General features: G+C 40.4%; 1 protein-coding gene across 1 annotated transcript in view; it reads right to left on the bottom strand.

Annotated features, from left to right (window-relative positions):
- Window positions 1-18347, bottom strand: part of POLH (DNA polymerase eta) — a 650423-nt gene that overhangs the window by 388872 nt on the left and 243204 nt on the right. The window contains exon 5 of the mRNA XM_044060378.1: window positions 4922-5025. Within this exon, the coding sequence (XP_043916313.1) occupies window positions 4922-5025 (104 nt within the window). The remainder of the gene's footprint in view (window positions 1-4921; window positions 5026-18347) is intronic.

Raw genomic sequence — 18347 nt, 5'->3', positions numbered from 1 at the left:
TTGGCCCCTATAATCAGAACCCAGCGGGATGTCAGACAGCGGAGTGGCAGTAAGAATAGGCCTGGAAACCTTGTCCTTCTTCCTGGGTGGTTCAGGTTGGGTGACTGACTCAGGGTCCATCCTAAGGGCTAGGCATTTCAGATGCTGGTTCTCGAGATATAAATTTAATTCAGCAAAATGACTGTGAAGCGTCTTCGGCATGAAGGACTGACAAATGGAACACAACATATGGTCGTGTTCCCCACCTAGACAAAATACGCACCTATCGTGGGTATCTTTGTGTGGTATCTGACGGCTGCAATTACATTTGCCTTTTTTAGCTGACATCGGCCAAGAAACTACAGCAAACCAAGCACAAGCAAAGTTAATGGAAAACAGAAAACCCCAATGGGGTACTCATCTTTTCGAAGTAATCATGAGTAGGAGCTGAACGATCGAAGTGACGTCATCTGTGGCTGAAATGTTCTGAGGTTTGTGCATGCAGACATCACATTTAAGGCCCCTGGTTTATGGCCCTACGTGTGACATCCCACACACCCTACAGCAGCCAGGCAAAAGCTTTTGTATAGGAGCCGACGTCAGATCACCTGAGGTGGAAAATCCCACACCAATGAATACTGCAACACTGGAATAGAAGGACATCTAAAGTAAATAGAGAGTGGAAATGATATCTGTATAAAAATTTGGTGTATAAGTAGTAGTTTAGGCCAAGCCTCTTGCATCATAAATTGGTAAAAGATGGTGAATGTTGTACTTCTGTGCTTTATGTTCCCACTGTATGAGACAAGTACTTGCCTCTACTGCAGTCTGTACAAACTACTGTAACTCTGCCTTTGTCTGGGGGTCACTACTAAAAAAGCATCCATGAAGAATCAGAGCACCCAACTAATTAGCAAATAAATAAAACAAACTAAAATAGATGGAGAAAGAGGTACAACCTTCCCCTTCTCTCAAGTTAATATCTAAAGTGATTCTTTGCTACACTCAGACCTCATAGACAGGAATGAATTTTAACTTCTATGACATCTCCTGTAGAGAGGCCACTGTGTTTGGAGATGTGCTATGTCACATAAAAGCAACTGCAATTAACCCCACAAGGTAGAAGAGTTCACAAAATGTCCTTTTATTTGTTGGAAAGTTTTTGAGTGACTTCTTTGATATTCTGTCTCTTAACGAGTTCATGCTGCATTCTTCCAGCCTGGCTTTGTATGTACACCAGTACAGACATGAATACTAGTCTGCAGACTTTTATTCATATGTCATCTTAGTCACCTCACCTTATCTAATCTTACATTATGTTTCTTTCCATAGAAGCCATTAGGCTCCACTTACAATGAGTATTCTCATTAGGTTTAGTGGTAACTTGTTCCATAAATGTTGCTGTTCTGCAGTCTCTCAATTTTTTAATCAGTGCAAACCTTAGTATTTCAATATTTCATTCATCATCTAAAGTAACATAAATGAGAACTCAGTGATCAGACACACTTCAGTTAATTTTCATTTGACTTCCATATATTAAATGCCTATTACAGAATTAATACTGCTCTTAACTCCCTAAATCTCAGCTTTTATATGATTTATCTTTAACCCCATTTATTCTGTCTACAGGTCTTTTACATGAGTATCTGATTGTCAAATCAGGTTTCACAGAGTCTCACACCCTTGAGATTGATTCAACAAAACCCAAATTCAATGAATCTTGGGAATGAGCTTTAGCATAGGCCCCAAAAGGGAAGTTCTACCCTTCTTGATACTAGTGCTCAACAATTTAGTCTTTGACAAATCAGGATTAACAATCAAAGCCTGAATCAAAACTGCTACTACATAGATACCCTTGGGACCTCTACACACACACACACACATATATATATATATATATATATATATATATATATATATATAAATATATATATTTATATATATATATATATATATATGGACCTACTTCAAAAAAGTGAAAACTTACTTACTCGAATCACTGATGACTGAGACAAAAGCACCAAAACCCTATTTACACGAAACTTCACATCAAAGAAAACATCCACCGGGAAAGGAACCACTTGGCCACCAAGACAAAATACACATATCAAAGCATGTCAAACCGACCAAAGTGGGGGGCATCACCCCCACACCCCCCTAACTAAATATACCAACTCCACGGGCAAATTTCCCCATGGTGGCCAAGTGCTTCCTTTCCCGGTGGATGTTTTCATTGATGTGAAGTTTTACGTAAATAAGATTTCGGTGCTGTTGTCTCAGTCATCAGTGATTCGAGTTGGTGAGTTCTCTTTGTTTTTTTGAAGTACACTCATATATACATATGTATATATGTAGACACACACATATATATATACATATATATATATATATATATATATATATATATATATATATATATATATATATATACACACACACACACACACACACACACACACACACACACACACACACATGATTTCTATGTAGCATTCTGATAACTAGTGTTTTGAAATTAAGACACACAAACTTATAATGGTGTCTTTTTCATTATTTTTTTTTATGTAAGACTAATGTATTTGTATTACAGCACTGAATGTTTGTTTAGTTGAATTGTTTGTTTTAGGAATTTGCAACGTGAAAGTTTTATCATATGTATTTTTTTTGTCATATGACGTTTGATGACATGATCTGTGAACCTATTTAAATGGTAAATGTTACCATTGGAATAGTTCTGAAGCTGTCTCATGATTAGTGGACAAAAGTGCGTAACATATGAATAAACATGGTGTGGACACATCATTACTGTTAAACTTTTTTGTTTTACAAGTCCTGTGAGCACTGAGGTTCTAATACCCATGACTTAGTACACTGATATTGTAGAACTCTTGTAGGACTTCTCTCCTCCAAGGCCTTCACTAATTTAGTCCCCCAACCCACTGTTCCCAAAAAGATTTAATTCAGACAAGAGTTTAAAGAGACTTAATCCATGCACAGATCTAAACAGTTTATAGTATAACAAGGCATACATCCTGTAATTTTTACATGGGAAGCATTTTCTCCATCAAAGAAGTATTAATCATCATATATTGAAACCCATAAATGAAATTGAAAATGTACAAGTGAGTCGGCAAAGAAAGTAACTGCATCCAGAATGATGTAGACCTTTAAATACAGGGGTTCTACTATGTCTCCCCGAACTGCACCTGGTTGAAGCTTCAGTTGGAAGAAAACCGAAGGTTCAACCAGATGCAAACAACATAAAAAGCATTTTCTGCAAGGTGGCAAGCACACTGTACTTCTCCATATTCCCTTAATAAGGTACATGGTCACATAATTGCACAGAAAACTGAAAAAAAAAAAAACTTTGAATCACTTCTGGCAAAATTATAGAAACCAGGCAGGCAACAATTCTCAATGGCAAATACAGACTGTCCTCTTGCATCTCAAGGTGGTACACCTGCAAATTACAACCTAATCTAGTTAAGACTCAACCAATGGAAAGGAAGCCTAATATTACTAGCTAACCAGCTAATGGGATCCAGTATTATAATCTTAGTATATATACTGCTTCTTTTATTCCACATTTGGGATAACTATCATACAATGGCAGCTACTCTGGAGGCAAAAGCAGCCAGCACAGGAGTGTAGTGTATAAATAAAAAATGTACAACTAATCTCATTTAATCAACAATCTTGGAAGTTGATATTCACTTTGAATCCAGTAGAAGGCAGTCAACAATATGAAAAATAAACCTGGTTTCTGTACATTTTTTTTAGTTTCTTTTGTTTGCTTTGTATACAAATGAAGATAAGGTGTAGGGTTATATAAGTCTTTTCAGTATCACAAGTACAGGTGTGGATTTAAATTTACAACCATTCAGGAATGCAATAGCCCATAGGAGATTCTGAAGCATGAAATATTTGTTACACCATTACAAAATTACTTGTTCCACTTGTTTTGTATAACTGACAGGTGCAGCTACACAACTTGCCGAATCTGGTCCCTGAAGTTGTAGCAGGTGGCAAACTGTTTAGTTCCTGCCAGTAAATGATGTCTGGTAACCGATGCCTTGCAATAAATGCATTTAAGAAACAATATTTAGAAACATTCTTTTTATCTGTGTGTGTATGTGCATGTATATATAGACGTGTGTGTCTGCATATGTATATATGCATATAATTAAGACGTATACACACATACATATATATACTGGTGCATACATATCTGTTTTATTAATTTTGTTTTTAACAATGCAGATTTATGGAATTCGTAAGTTCTCCTGTCTAAAACAGGATGATTAATATGTGCTAGGATGGCTTTCTTATGTGTTTTTTTTTTAAGTTATAACATAACTGATGTGTAAACCAGTCTTCTAGGCATATGCCAATAAACAAAGAATGAGAAATGCAAGTTATATATGTGCAAGGAGGCCTAGGGAATTCAGTTAGTAACTGATTAATCAACTTAACTCTCTTAAAAATAAAGGCATGAAGTGACCAAGGCAGGCTTTCACAATCAGGTTGGTCTCCATAATGGAGAGACAATTACTGCAGACAAAGTAGTACACCAGATTTTCATTTTAAGAAAACAGAACCTTGAGATTTCACTCCAGGTGACCTTTTGCCATGACTGCAACATCTACAGCTGCACCAAAAGTTCATAAAGCCAGCACCCATGCCTGATAATAATTTTCCATCTCACTCAAAGTCCATTCCTTTTCTTTTTCTGGAGGAAATGCATTTTAGAGCCAGTGCAACTACTTTTTTTTTTTTAACCAAATGCCACAGCTGTCTGAATGATAGGAAGATACTATGAATTTTTTTACAGACTTTCACACACTGCAAGATAAACATGTCCCTCTGCTAATGCAGGGACTTTTGATTAATGCACAATGTTTTCATTTACTATAACACGAATTTCTCATGTAAGTACACTTACACACTGCTGATAGGTAAGGTGGCAAACAGCTGCGGAACAGAATCCAAAGGAAGAATAGTCTGTCGATTTGGCTTGTTCAGACCACATGCAAGTTTCGCTAGTACCTGAAAATAACAACATATATACAAAAAGATCATCAGGTGCATATCTACGAAAAGAAATGATGATGCAGTAAAATCAAAAATGATTCAAAACACATTGGATATCATTTATTTATCTTAATGACATATAAACAGCATCTCCCATAAAGCAGCAGCTTTGTAAAAACAGACTGAAAATATTAAATATCACTGTTAAGTTGGGGCTGCTTAAGACACCTAACAGCCCTCCCTACATCAAAGTGAAGCTTTTTTAAGGTTCAAAAGGTGTAAGACAACACAAAGTGGTTATGTTTACAAGTGAAAATAGAATTACAAATAACTCAACAAATAAAATAGGAAACTGTAGAGCAAAAAGTACAATTATGTAAGTAAACTTACCATACCAGTAGATGTCTGAATGATCACTGCTGCAGTAACCTTAGCTATATGGGTTATATCCTGTCAAGGATATAACAGCCGGCCACCTTCCAAAACTTCAGAACACCTTCCACACGCCCAAACTGTCAGGCAGCTCAAGCAGACTAAAGACAGGTTTGGGCGCCAAGCCCTTCGAACTTTCATGTCAACAGAAATGGGAAGGCTGAGCCCTAAAAGGACAATGCTAAAAACAACAAGAATACACAGTCACACTCTGGTATAATCAGCACAACACAAAACGGGGGTGGGGGGGTGGGGGGTGGGAAGGAGTGGCTACTGCAGCAGTGATCAAACATCTACATATATGGTATGTTTACTTACAAAGCTGCACTATGTTCATCTTACTGATCACTGCTGCAGTAGCTTTAGCTATATTTGTAGTGCTATTCGCTATTTGGGAGGTGAAAGGAGAAAGGTCCAGAAGCCCAGGGAGAATGGTCCAAGCAAAGCCTGATATTGACCTAGAAAAGGAATCAAGCTTGTATTGCTTTGTAAATGTTTGTAAAGAGGACCAAGTTACTGCTTCTTCCAACCCTTTCCAAAAACCCAGTGATGAAGCCACAGTCCTGGTAGAGTGGGCATTGACCCTGCCTGGAACAGTTTTGCTGTGGTGAATACAACAAAAGATAATAGCCTTAGACAACCATTTGGAAATGGTCTGTTCTGAGACAGGTTGCCTCCTCTTTTTACCTTCACAAGAAATGAACAATTGTCCGAAGATCTAAGATTTAGTTCTGTCAAGATAGTACTACAGTTATTTATGGAGATCCAGAATATGGAGTATCCTTTCTCCATCATTTTTATATTCAGTAAAGAAAACAGGAATATGGATAGTTCAGGCATAAAAGGAGGATTAGTTCTCAAAGAAACCTGTCTCTGTGGAAAATAAGACATGGTTGACACACTGTAAGAGGTTGCAAATCAGTTACCCTTCTTGCAGAGGTCAGAGCAATCAGTAAAACTGCTTTTCATGTTAAGAACCTCAACTCAACCTGGTTAGCTGGTTCAAATGGGGCAAATGCTAGTTTCTCTAACACAAAATTAAGACTGCACAGAGGGGCCACTAGTTTTCTTGGAGGCCTCTTATGCAAAACCCCATTTGAAAACATTTTGACATAAAAATGGGCTGAAAGAGGAGGATCCATAAACAGTCATGCTGAAATGGCAGACAAATGAACACTGATGGAGGTGTAAGAAAGGCCATGGGATAGTAACTTACACAAATATTTTAAAACCAAACACTAGATATAAATAGGTGCCGGTTATGTTGTTGGCACCAACTAGAAAACCTTTTCCATTTGATAATATATGACTTTCTAGTAGCAGGCTTTGCCTCCATTAGTACCTGCTGCATGTTTCCAGTAAACCGGTGTCTAAATGGAATTGAGACCCTATCATCCAAGCAGTCAGTTGAAGATAACTGATGTTGGAGTGTATCAAACACCCCTGTTTTTTGTGTGAGTAGATTCAGTCTGTGGGGAAAATTGTTGTAAAAGCTCTTGGCAATTTTAAAAGACAGAAGAACCACTGCCCTGGGCCAGAGGGGAGTTACCACAGTGATCTTGGGGGCCTCCTTCTGAATCTTCAGAAGTAACCTGAATATCAATGGAAAGATTGGAAATGCATGCAGGAACATTCCTGTGAAAGGAAAAAAGGTATCTGTCTTTCAGGCCTTCTAACATGGAGCTCTGCAGCAAAATTTGCCAGTTGGTTGTTCATAGAGGAGTCAGATAGATTTACCTGAGGAACTCTCCACAGCTGGATCAAATTTTGGAGACCCATTAAACTAGTTTCTATTTTTGATGGCCTGCCCTTGTCCTGCTCAGCCTGTCTGGCATACAATTTTGCTCTAAGGGAATGTAGGATGCCTGTAGAGTAAGACTGTGCTGTGAAGTTATATCCCAAATTAACATGACTAATCAGTAAATGGGGTATGACCTCATTCCCCATATACTTGCTGATGTACCACATGACTGTGGTATTGTCTGCAACTACTTGAAGTCCCAGGGACCAAAGATGATTCAGAGAGTTGAGTGCATTGATTAGGGCAAGCACCTCTTATATTTGTGTGCTTGTACCTGCCCTTGCTGTTCCACATACTTTGCAATTTTATCACTTCTGAAACTGCTCCTCAAGAAAAGTCCAATGCATCTCTGGTGACTAAATGCTTTGGAACAAGGAGGGAGAATGAGAGACTTGGATATATGGACATCTGCTCTCTCCGCCAAGTGACTTCTCTTCTGACAAACCTCAGCACTGGAATTAGAAAAGACAAAGGATGTTGGTGCTGGGACCAAAGAGACTTCAGATACCAATGTATCTTTCTCATGTGGAGTCTTGCCAGGGATATCATTAGAATCTTGGATGCCATAAGATCCAAACTCCTGAGGTATTCACTTGAAGTGACCAAAATCTGCATGGAAAAACACAGAATTTACTCCAGATCTACATTTATGTTTTCATGTGGAAGAAAAGCCCTTTGAACTGAGGTGTCTAGCTCATATCCTAGGAGCACAATCTGAGTGAAGCAGTTAAAAACACATTTGAAAGTTCTCTTTGAATCCCAGCTCGTGTAAGAGATCTTTTGCCCAAGTGGGAGAATCCTTACAATTTGATAAAGACTCTGCAAAAATAAGCAAACCATATAAATATGGAAAAATGTGCATACCTTCTAGCCTGCAATGAGTTACAGCACCTAGAAACTTTGTGAACACTCTTGGTACAATGGATAGTCCAAAGGGTAAGGCAAAGGACTGATAATGTGAGCCAGATGCACAAAACCTTAAGAAATACCTGACATCTAGATGAATAGGGATGTGATGATAAGCATCTTTTAAATCTAGTGTTACCAGGAACTTGAACAAAGAAGAGTAACAGACTGTGAAGTGACATCATTTTGAACAGGGTCACTATCACAAACAGGTTTAATAAAGAAAGCACCAGAACAGGTATCCAAGCATTTTCTTTTTTTTTTTTGGCACTAGAACATCCTTGAATAAAAACCTTTCCCACCTGCAAAGAAGGAACTGGTTCTATTACTTCTGGGATAGCATGTGAAGTAGGCCAGGTGGAAATAAAAGTCTGGTCTGGTGGATGAGAAATTACCCTATGGAAAGGAGGAATTTCCTCTCATTGCCATCTGTAACCTTGAAGCATGATCTTCATAACCCATTTGTCTGAAACTATCTGTTTCCAAAGAAAAAGGTGAAGATTCAGACTTTCTGGAAGGGAAACAGTGCTGCCAGGGATGGAAGGGATGGGGGAGACAAGGTCCCTTGTAAAATTAACTCTGGCTTGTTGGACTGTCCTTGGTTTAGGGGATTCCTGAATTACTTTTGGAACCCCCCTTTCCACTTCTTATTAAATGCCTGTTTAACTGCATTTTGCAGAGACTGTTTATTTTGTTTTTTTTTTTTTCCAGAATTCCAAAACTAGATGAGGGGATTACAGAATCCTTAGAAAATTTTGAAAAGGAGTGCTGAAAAATCTTATTGATTCTCTGTATCACACTTTTTTAATCACCTCTATGAAGACGGCCAAAACTAAATCTCTGTCCAAAGGAGAATTTAAAATGTCATTTTTAACATCATTTGGGAGGTTATAAGAACACAGCCAAGCAAACTTTTTCAAACAGTACCAGTGGCCATAGGCCTGGAAGTATCAACTGAGTTATACACACATTGTAAACAACGAGTAGGGACTTGTATGACTGAAGAGACTACATTATTTAAAGCAGATTTTTTTTTCCTCACAAGAAGAAACTGCAGACAAAACATTACTAATACTATCACAATTAATCAAAATAAACTTTAATATATGAGCCTTGGAATTCAAAATTCTGAAAATTAAAGTTGCAGAAAGATACATTTCCCCATAATTATCAATAATCTTTCTATCATTATCAGAAAGTAGGATTGAAATTAAATAAATGTTTAGCAGCAGTAGGATTAAGTAAAGCTGCTGTGTCAAGTTTGGGAAAACTGTATAAAAACTTAAAAGACAGTGGAATTTTATACATGCTATTTGCCTTTTCAGGGATCCTGTCTATAAGGAAAATTGTAGACAGCGACACACAGGAGCACGTCATTTCATTGATAGCAGTTTCAGCAAATGCAAACAAAATGAAAGCAATTCACCAAAACCACTTTATTCAATCATGGAGACTGCCGTTTTCTCCCCGGTTGTACAACCATGGAGTTAGTATATATAATTCTGGGGGGGTGAGGGTCCCTCATATGGGGATGTAGGGCGGCTTTCCCCCTTTTAAATAAAAGTTCTTTAAATGTTTGCTGAAGGTGGATTCAGAGAACGGCTTTAGTTTTACCTGTGTTCTCTAAATCTTAACTTTGATGAATCATCATGAATCCATACACACATCTTCCAAAGCTGACAGAACTGGAAGAGTGGATGAAGGCTCTGGAAATTCCTTTTGTGACAGCTTGTAGTGTTTTCTGTGGGACTGAGAAACCTCAGTGTTCTCCCACTGGAAACACTGGCACATTCTGGAAATGGTTTCAGAGAAAGAGAAACTCCCACAAGCAGAAACAAACTGAGCTCGCCCCTGAGCCTGAATCAGAAATCTGAGGAAAAAACCCGCATCTGTCCCTTCATCTTCCTTTCCAGATTCAGAATCATGAATCTCTTTGGGAAAAGAGGTATCCCTCTTTCATTTATCAGAAATTACCTTATGAGAAGGGGACCAATAGTCTGAGCCAGAACCAGTAAACTACTCCTGTTCAATTAAATTTGAAGAGGAGTAGTAGATACATGTTTAGTTTACTGTTTCTTTTGACAAGTAAAATGGGACTAACAGTGTTATTAATGGCAGCAGCAGTTTCCCCAGGGATGGGCATAGCATTCTGAAAAAATGGTGAAATTTTCCCCATTCCCTCTCCCAGGACTTACAAGAGTGGTTCTCCCTTGCCCACTGAAGGGACCCCAACAGCTGCAAAGGGTGTGGCTAACCCCTGGTCTATAGTGGCTGTAGGTACTACACTAGAGGTATCCGAGGCGAAAAGATGAGTGGTCTGAGGAACAAGTGGCCGCAGCACAAACACCCACCTGTGGCTGAGTCAAATTGCGTGACTGTGATAGCAAAGGCTGTTTGCTTAACTTTTTCTTTTTGTGGCTCAAAGAAGGCCTGACCATGGGACCAGTAGTTTGCTCCTTTGTCAAGCCAAAAATAGTGCCTCTTTCCCAAGGAAAACAAGTAGTAAAAGCCAGTAAAAATTAAAAGCATTTAAAGTCACTATTTGCACACCAAAACAACAGTAAAAAAAAAAACACTTTAAAACACTTTGCCACACCCAAAACATAAAATAAACACTTTCTCCACAGAAAAAAAAAATGTTTTTCTATTACTTTAAACATCTTTTAAATTGACAGAACAGGAAAAAAGTGCACTTTTGTTTAAAAGTACAATGCAGTCTCATGATAGTCCTTTAAAACACAAACTCACATCACCTGAAAAGGAAATTATTACTAAACAAACTTTTTTTTTTAATTGAAAGTTCCCCCACATGGGAACTTATCTGCCCAGCAAAGGAACAGCACAAGCTGACCGTCGATCTTCAAATCCATCAAAGCAGCATACTCTTCAGAGACAGGAAAGCTCTGAAGAGCTTGGCACCCAAACCTGTCTATTTAGTCAGCTTGAGCTGACTGACAGTTTGGGTGCATGGAAGGTGCCCTGAAGCTTTGGTAGCTATCTGGTTGTTATATTCTTGATATGATATAACCCAGATAGCCAAGTCAGTTTTGCAACAGAGATCAATATGATGAACAACCCTAAGTCTAGGCAAAAATAACTTGGGGAAAAAAAAAACAAACGGGGCATGTAGAGGTTTTGGGGCTCTCACTGCAAGATGCCAAAAAGAAAATGAGACAGGAGGACAGGTGTGTATTTAGACGATTAATGTAATAAAAACAGGAGACTGGAATCTAAGTGTTAAATTGCACTAACCTGTGGACACAAAAAGCAACTCAGTGGTTTGCCTGCAGGTCTTGACCAAGGATCTTCAATACCTTACCTACAGTATACTTTTCTCTAACTGCAGATCTTATTCAAGGTAGATTTATGCTGAAGCAGCACATCCAATCCTCCGCAATGACTGATAACTCTGATATAAAAACTAGATTTGTAAGAACAAGTACAAATGAAAGAAATAATTACGACCCAGTGTCTTCACCTGAATCCCATTAAAAGATTTAAATAAATGAACACAGCTTACCAGCTCGCTCTCTAGCTCTTTTTTTCACCACACTATTACAGACCAATACATCTATCACTTTGAATTTCCCACCAAAACAACACACAAGTCACAATAAAGTTAAAAAAAAAAAAATTAAACTAAAAACAAATCACTCAAGCAATGCCTGAAACTAGAAATTGCACAGCTTTTTTCCGTCGGTCCTGGATGAAAACAAAAATGTCCTCTTTCAGAAAAGCCTAATAGCATGTGTACTTCAGAAACAATGTTCTCTTTCAGAAAAGCCTAATAGCATGTGTACTTCAGAAACTCTTCACTATCCATTCACTGTAAATTTACACCTAACACCTGCACTTCTCTGTCACATTTTGCAAGGACAATTCTGCAATAGTCACATTCATGAATCAAGGCCTTTGACTGTGTCGGACCTTCTTCTTAATACACATTAGCTATATAAACCCTTCCCATCCACACACTGTACACTCAACCCAACCCATAAGTCTTTAAAATTAGACTAGGGATGTGCCCATTCTGGGTAAGAAATCCTGCTAGCAAAACTAGATTTCAGTCTTCCCTTTCTTATCAAGTTTCGTCTATTAAAATCTATGTCTGTTTTTTTTTTTTTTTTTATTACAAATCCCTCATCTACTCAATGCACAGTCACTTCCATTCAATCAAAGGCCCCTTTCTAATGAGGATGAAAGATGTTCAATCCATTTGATGTCAGTGATTTCAAATATATCAAGTCTCTGAAATATGAAACAGTCCTCTTTGCTTTCACTGCTTCTTATAAATCAGTTATCGCCTACACCCTGTTTTAACTATCAGGATGTCAACCACACTAATCATCCAGGACTGCAAGTTCTTCTCTCTTCCAGGCCAGAGGCATATTCAATCACTGAAAGTCAGAGGTGAATTAAGATAAGAAAGAAGATACTTACTTAAAAATACTTACTACATTATTTCCTGTGGCACTTCAACACAAAAATGGCAACTTTATTTGTTAATATTTCAGGAATAATTTTTCAAAGTAATATTTGTGGAACAATATTTCATGAACTACTACACTGCTGTGGTGCAGTCTTACGCAAAAAAAAAAGTTATGACAACCAGAATCTACTAAATCATCTGTCAGGATAGAACAATGCACTGTGCAAGGTCAGTGCCATACTTCATAAATTAAAGTTGATAATTTTGAGTCCAAAACACTGAAAAATGACAACCCTAACTGGGAAAAGCCAAAAGACACAAACATGACTGTTCAAATACACCAGTTATGTACATTTATCAATAAACAGTACTTTTTTCTACATGTTTTTCCCTTCCATGCCTGCCGACCAGTAAGCATCTTTCATTTGTCCTGTATGAATAAAATGCTCACAGTTCTTCTCTCAGAGTTCCACTTATGAAATATGCCAAATGTGATACTATACAGTGAATGCAAAATTATCATTTAGAACTGCAGAAGTGTGGCAAGAAATTATTGAAAACTGCCCAATTCATGTCTCAGTTTACGCTGAAGAACATGGTCATGCAACTTCAGTGATCTCAGTATTTTCTCAAAGCATACAATATAACATTACTTCAGAGTTACCTACTCTAATGAGAAAACAGTGCAGACAGATAGGGGGAAACTAATTAGTCATCCATGGCAATGCAGTTGGTCAGAATTGGGTCAAAACACCAAACTACAGTGAGAAGCACAGCTGTCAGAAGATCCTCTGCAGGCCCTGGAACACAACATACAAGTATTAATAAGCAGTACATCTATGACACAGATACTGCGTTCCTCATGGATGGCATTGTCATACGTCACAGGGAATCACAACTGCCATACAGAAGTCTGCTGCGTCCTCACTGCTGTAGGTCACAGTGGTGCCAAAGCATTTGGTGCTACTATCAATTACTGTGCTGCCCCATCAATGACATTACAAATAAGCATTGTGACAAAGCAATACAAACAGCTACCAAGGCACAGCATGGCTCCAGTACCTCACCTGTGACACAACTGCCAGAACACTACATGCTACAGCCAGGCATGACATTACCATGGATCAGAATGGTAACAGCACTGCATCTTATAACCAAATAGCAGCAGAGCTGTCAAATACAATGGAATGTATTCAGCCAAAGTACTACAATGCATTGAGCATGGTCTGCTCCAGTAAATTAATCTGAGCATTAGTCACCACTTTCTTATACATGATACATTAAGGAGTAATACATGTTATAAATATGCTCTGCCACTCACTATTGGTGCAACCAGATGTCATAACGGTGGAAGCATAACTCTGCACTCTCGTGAATAACAGCATTAATACTATGAGAGAGAGCACAGCTGTCAAACACACACTACCAGTTAACACTACCGTTTACCCATAATAGTGCCACAGTACTTCATGCTATCATGAGCGAGTACTGCAGCTGTTGAAAAAACAATCTGCTTCATATCCAGTGACACTGTTGTAAGTTGGTATTGTTTCAGAACATGCAACCACATGTGAACACAACAGTTGCCAGTCTAATGCACTGGCCACCATAGATGACACTGCTGTAGAAAAGAATGGTGGCATAACACTATATCCTAACTTTCAGACTAGTAAAGCAGTCGAGAGATAAAATAATCCCTCATCAGCAACAATGCCACAGGTCAGAACTGTGCCAGACTAATACAAGTTCTACACAAGAGTGTGGCAACTACTACATACAAGTTGTCATGTTGTGCCCCTCATCAGTGGCAAATGTTGTCAGAAAGCAGTTACCACCTTGGTGTACAACAGCTGATAGACTGATGCTCTGCTCCTCATCTGTGGTATAGTCAAATGGAAACATAGAGCCTGAGTGCAATGCATATTCCTCAGGAAACAATACAGCTGTTAAACACAAATGTTCTACTCCTCAGGAAGTCAAAGTCAACTTTATTGTCATTGGAACTACACACATGTAGCCTAAACAAAATTTTGTGCAGCAGTTCAATTCTTGATATTAAAAAGGAAAGCGAAACTACGCATACAGGTAAAGGAATATACATTACTAACAAACACTACTACTCCCAATATAGACAAGAAAGAGCACAGACATTTATCAACACTCGTATATGAAAAGAATACCCTCCACTGAGTTAAATTGACTACCCTATTTAAAGTAATACAAAACACACTACAGACTGAAATGCCTATGTTATTTGTCTAATACTGCACTTCAGTGAGTTAAACAATACTGACTATGGATATAATACATAAATATTGCACTTACTTGGAATATATGTAAGTATATATTGCACAAATATATAAAAATGGACTTATTATGTGTCCAGACCCCTGGGACTAGTGCCTGAGTTCAGAAGTCTGATCACTGTATGGTAGAAACTGTTAATGAAACTTGTAGCCCTGCAGTGGATGCCGCGATATCTCCTGCCCGATGCCAGATGCTTAAACCATCCATGTGCAGGATACGTGTTGTCATGTATTATTCTGGTGCCTTTTTGGATGCTTCTTGCAGAATAAAGATGTTGTATCGATGGAAGACAGGAACATGTTACCTTCTCCACAATCCTTACCACTCTTTGTAGCGCCTTCCTTTCTGTAACTGTGCAGCTTTCAAACCACACTGTGAAGTTGCAGGCGAGGATGCTTTCTATTGCACCTCTGTAGAAGGTGGAGAGAATATGAAGAGAAAGCTTAGCTTTTCTCAGCCTTCTTAAAAAGGTGTAGGCATTGGTCCACTTTCTTGACCAGTTGGCTGGTGTTCCCCAGCCATGAGAGATCCTCTGATATGTGTACACCCAGGAATTCCATACTCTTAACCCTCTCCACACTCTCACCATTGAGTACTGGGTGGTTTGTTCTCCTTTTCCTGAAGTCAATGATAATCTCTTTGGTTTTGCTTACATTCAGGTCAAAGTTGTTCCCCTCACACCAACTGATCAGAGATGCCACCTCCTCTCTGTACGCCCTTTCATCCTCCTTTGTGATGAGCCCCATGATTGTGGTATCATCAGCAAACTTGATGATATGGTGGGACTTGTGCTTAGCATAGCAGTCATGGGTCAGGATGGTGAATAACAGTGGACTGAAAACACATCCCTTGGAACCCCAGTGTTAACTGTGATGCACTTTGATGTGTTCCTACCTGAACACACCCTCTGTGGTCTCTCAATCAGGAAGTCCAGGATCCAGTTACAGAGATGTTTACTGATTCCTAAATGTGCCAGTTTTTCTATCAGCTGCAATGGTACTACCATATTAAATACAGAGCTGAAGTCTATGAACAGCATCCTCACATAGTTGCCTTTGCCCTCTAAATGTTCAAGGAAGATGTGTAGTGCTGCTGATATGGCATCAGCCATGGATTGATTGGCTCTGTATGCAAACTGCAGAGGGTCAAAATCAGGAGGTAGGCATGATGAAAGATGCGTTTTCATCAGCTGCTCATAACATTTCATCTGAAGTAGCTGACTTCATTCATTCTGCACATATGGGTATACGGATCCGAGCCGGCAAAACTTTTCAAGCATCAGCTCTGAGCTCCAAGCTCCTCCCTTACCTATATTACATCACTTCCTCCTATCTAGCCCCAGATCTTGTTTGCCACTCAGAGTCAGCATCGTGGTCTCTGAGCTCTAAGCAAGGTGGTAAGGATTCTTTGGTCTTTTTGTGATAGTTGAGTGCGAGTACCTCTCCCTTTTTCCTCCCTTCACGTTTGGTCGTCGTGTTAGCTGTAAATAAAAAAATAAAAAAAAAAAAGTTAGTTTTAAGTGTTTTGTTTTGTGATACTGGTTTCCCGCCTAGGCCCAATCCCTGTTAAGTGTGTGTGTGTGAGTGGGCCGTTAGGGCTTTTACTGTCTCTACTATGACTGAACAGCCTAAGGTTCTATTTAAGAAGTACACAGAGTGTGGTCATAAGCTCTCACCAGCCGATGGCCACACTCTGTGTGTTCTATGTTTAGGGGTCGCCCATCTGTCTGCATCCTGCGACATTTGTTCAGGCTTTAACCCTAGGGCGTTGAAGGATCATCGGGCTAAGGGTCTGCTGCCAGCTTCTGCCCTGGAGTCTGCCTTGGTTTCCTCCCCAGCCAGTGACACTGTGGAGGCAATGACTCAACCTCCCGCCAGGCCTGCTGCATCGGAGTCATCCCAGAGAGGTAGGGACGGAAGGGAGAAGGAGAAGCGCCACAAAGAGAGGGACAGGCCCAGAAAAAGATCACCAGATAGGGAGTCTTTCTCCGGCCCCTCTTCAAAGGTACCCAGGTCTCGTTCTCCTCGGTTCCGCTCTCCCCGTTTCTCGCCGGAGCCGACAGAGTCATCAGAGCTGAGGCACTCCCCTCAGATCTGGCCCAGGCCTGAGTCGGTCGCTTCCTCCAGGTCGACTCGGAGTGTCTCCGACCTTGATATGGACAGGCTGATGAGGAGGTTCATTCAGAACCAGATTCAGATGGGGGTCTTACCAGAGCCCTCTCCCATTAGAGAGGGTCCTTCTTCAACTATGTTCCACCCTATTGCTCCTTCCCCGATCTGACCCGATGCTTCGGGGTTCTTGGGTCCGAGACCTTTCGGAGCTGTTGGGTCGGCACTGATGGTTCTCGCGTCCTCGACGCTGGCTGTTACCTTGAGTTCCTCTGATCCGATCTTGGATCCAGGGGACTTTTGGAGCTGTGGTCGGGGAGTCAGACCCGAGGGTCAAGATCTCGCTCTTTTGGATCCCATCCTCGGTGCCCGGACTAGCTCGCCGTTGGCTCTGATCCCTGCTTCAATGCCGAGGAGAGCCTCATCCTTACGTTCTACAGAGGTGTGCTTTCCATCGGCATTCAGGGCAGTGGAAAGGGTTCTCTCCCAGGGGTTGAGACCACAGCTACAGCACTACTGAGGCATCAACACCAGAAATTTCAGACCCAGACCTCATTACCTCTATTCCTCCCATCAGGGACAGCCAGCTGTGCCCACCCCCGGTTGTTCCCCTGCCCCTCAGGAACCCCCAGAGCTTAGACCTCAGGGGAGTCCCACTCCCACAGGACAGGAGTGTAAGAGGCGCAAGTGCCTGAGACACCCAGACTCCCTATATACATTACTGTGACTGAGAGGTGAGAGAAGTCCCCCCCCCAACTCAGACGCCCCTATCCATTCCTCGGAGACACCCTCTCCCAGAGGAGGTTGGTCAGCCCCCAGGTTGGTCTGTGGATGAGTCCTCCGTATTGGAGGCCTTTGGCACGGGCCTTTCCTGGGTCTGGATCCCTCCAGTGCCCTCTGATTCTTGGATGGTGGACCTCATCACCACTAGGGCATGGTGAGGCCTATACCCAAAGGCCAGACAAGGTGTACCACGCCATCAGACAGGCCAGGCATGGCAGAAAGGCAGGCTGGTAGGCCTTTGGTGGTTGCAGCTGCCACAAAGAAGGAACTGGCACGGAGAAGGAACGGTTCATCCACCAGACAAAAGAGTCCAGGTTGATGGATGGAATTTCCAGGATCGCTTTGTAGCGGACCTTCTTTCTGTAACTGTGCAGCTTTCAAACCACACTGTGAAGTTGCAGGCGAGATGCTTTCTATTGCACCTCTGTAGAAGGTGGAGAGAATATGAATAGAAAGCTTAGCTTTTCTCAGCCTTCTTAAAAGGTGTAGGCATTGGTCCACTTTCTGACCAGTTGGCTGGTGTTCCTTACATCCAGCCATGAGAGATCCTCTGATATGTGTACACCCAGGA

Source organism: Protopterus annectens, chromosome 1.part0, assembly GCF_019279795.1.
Source record: "Protopterus annectens isolate FY-2018-M chromosome 1.part0, PAN1.0, whole genome shotgun sequence".
In the NCBI taxonomy this organism is placed as follows: domain Eukaryota; kingdom Metazoa; phylum Chordata; order Ceratodontiformes; family Protopteridae; genus Protopterus; species Protopterus annectens.
This window is presented reverse-complemented; position numbering and strand designations above follow the sequence as displayed.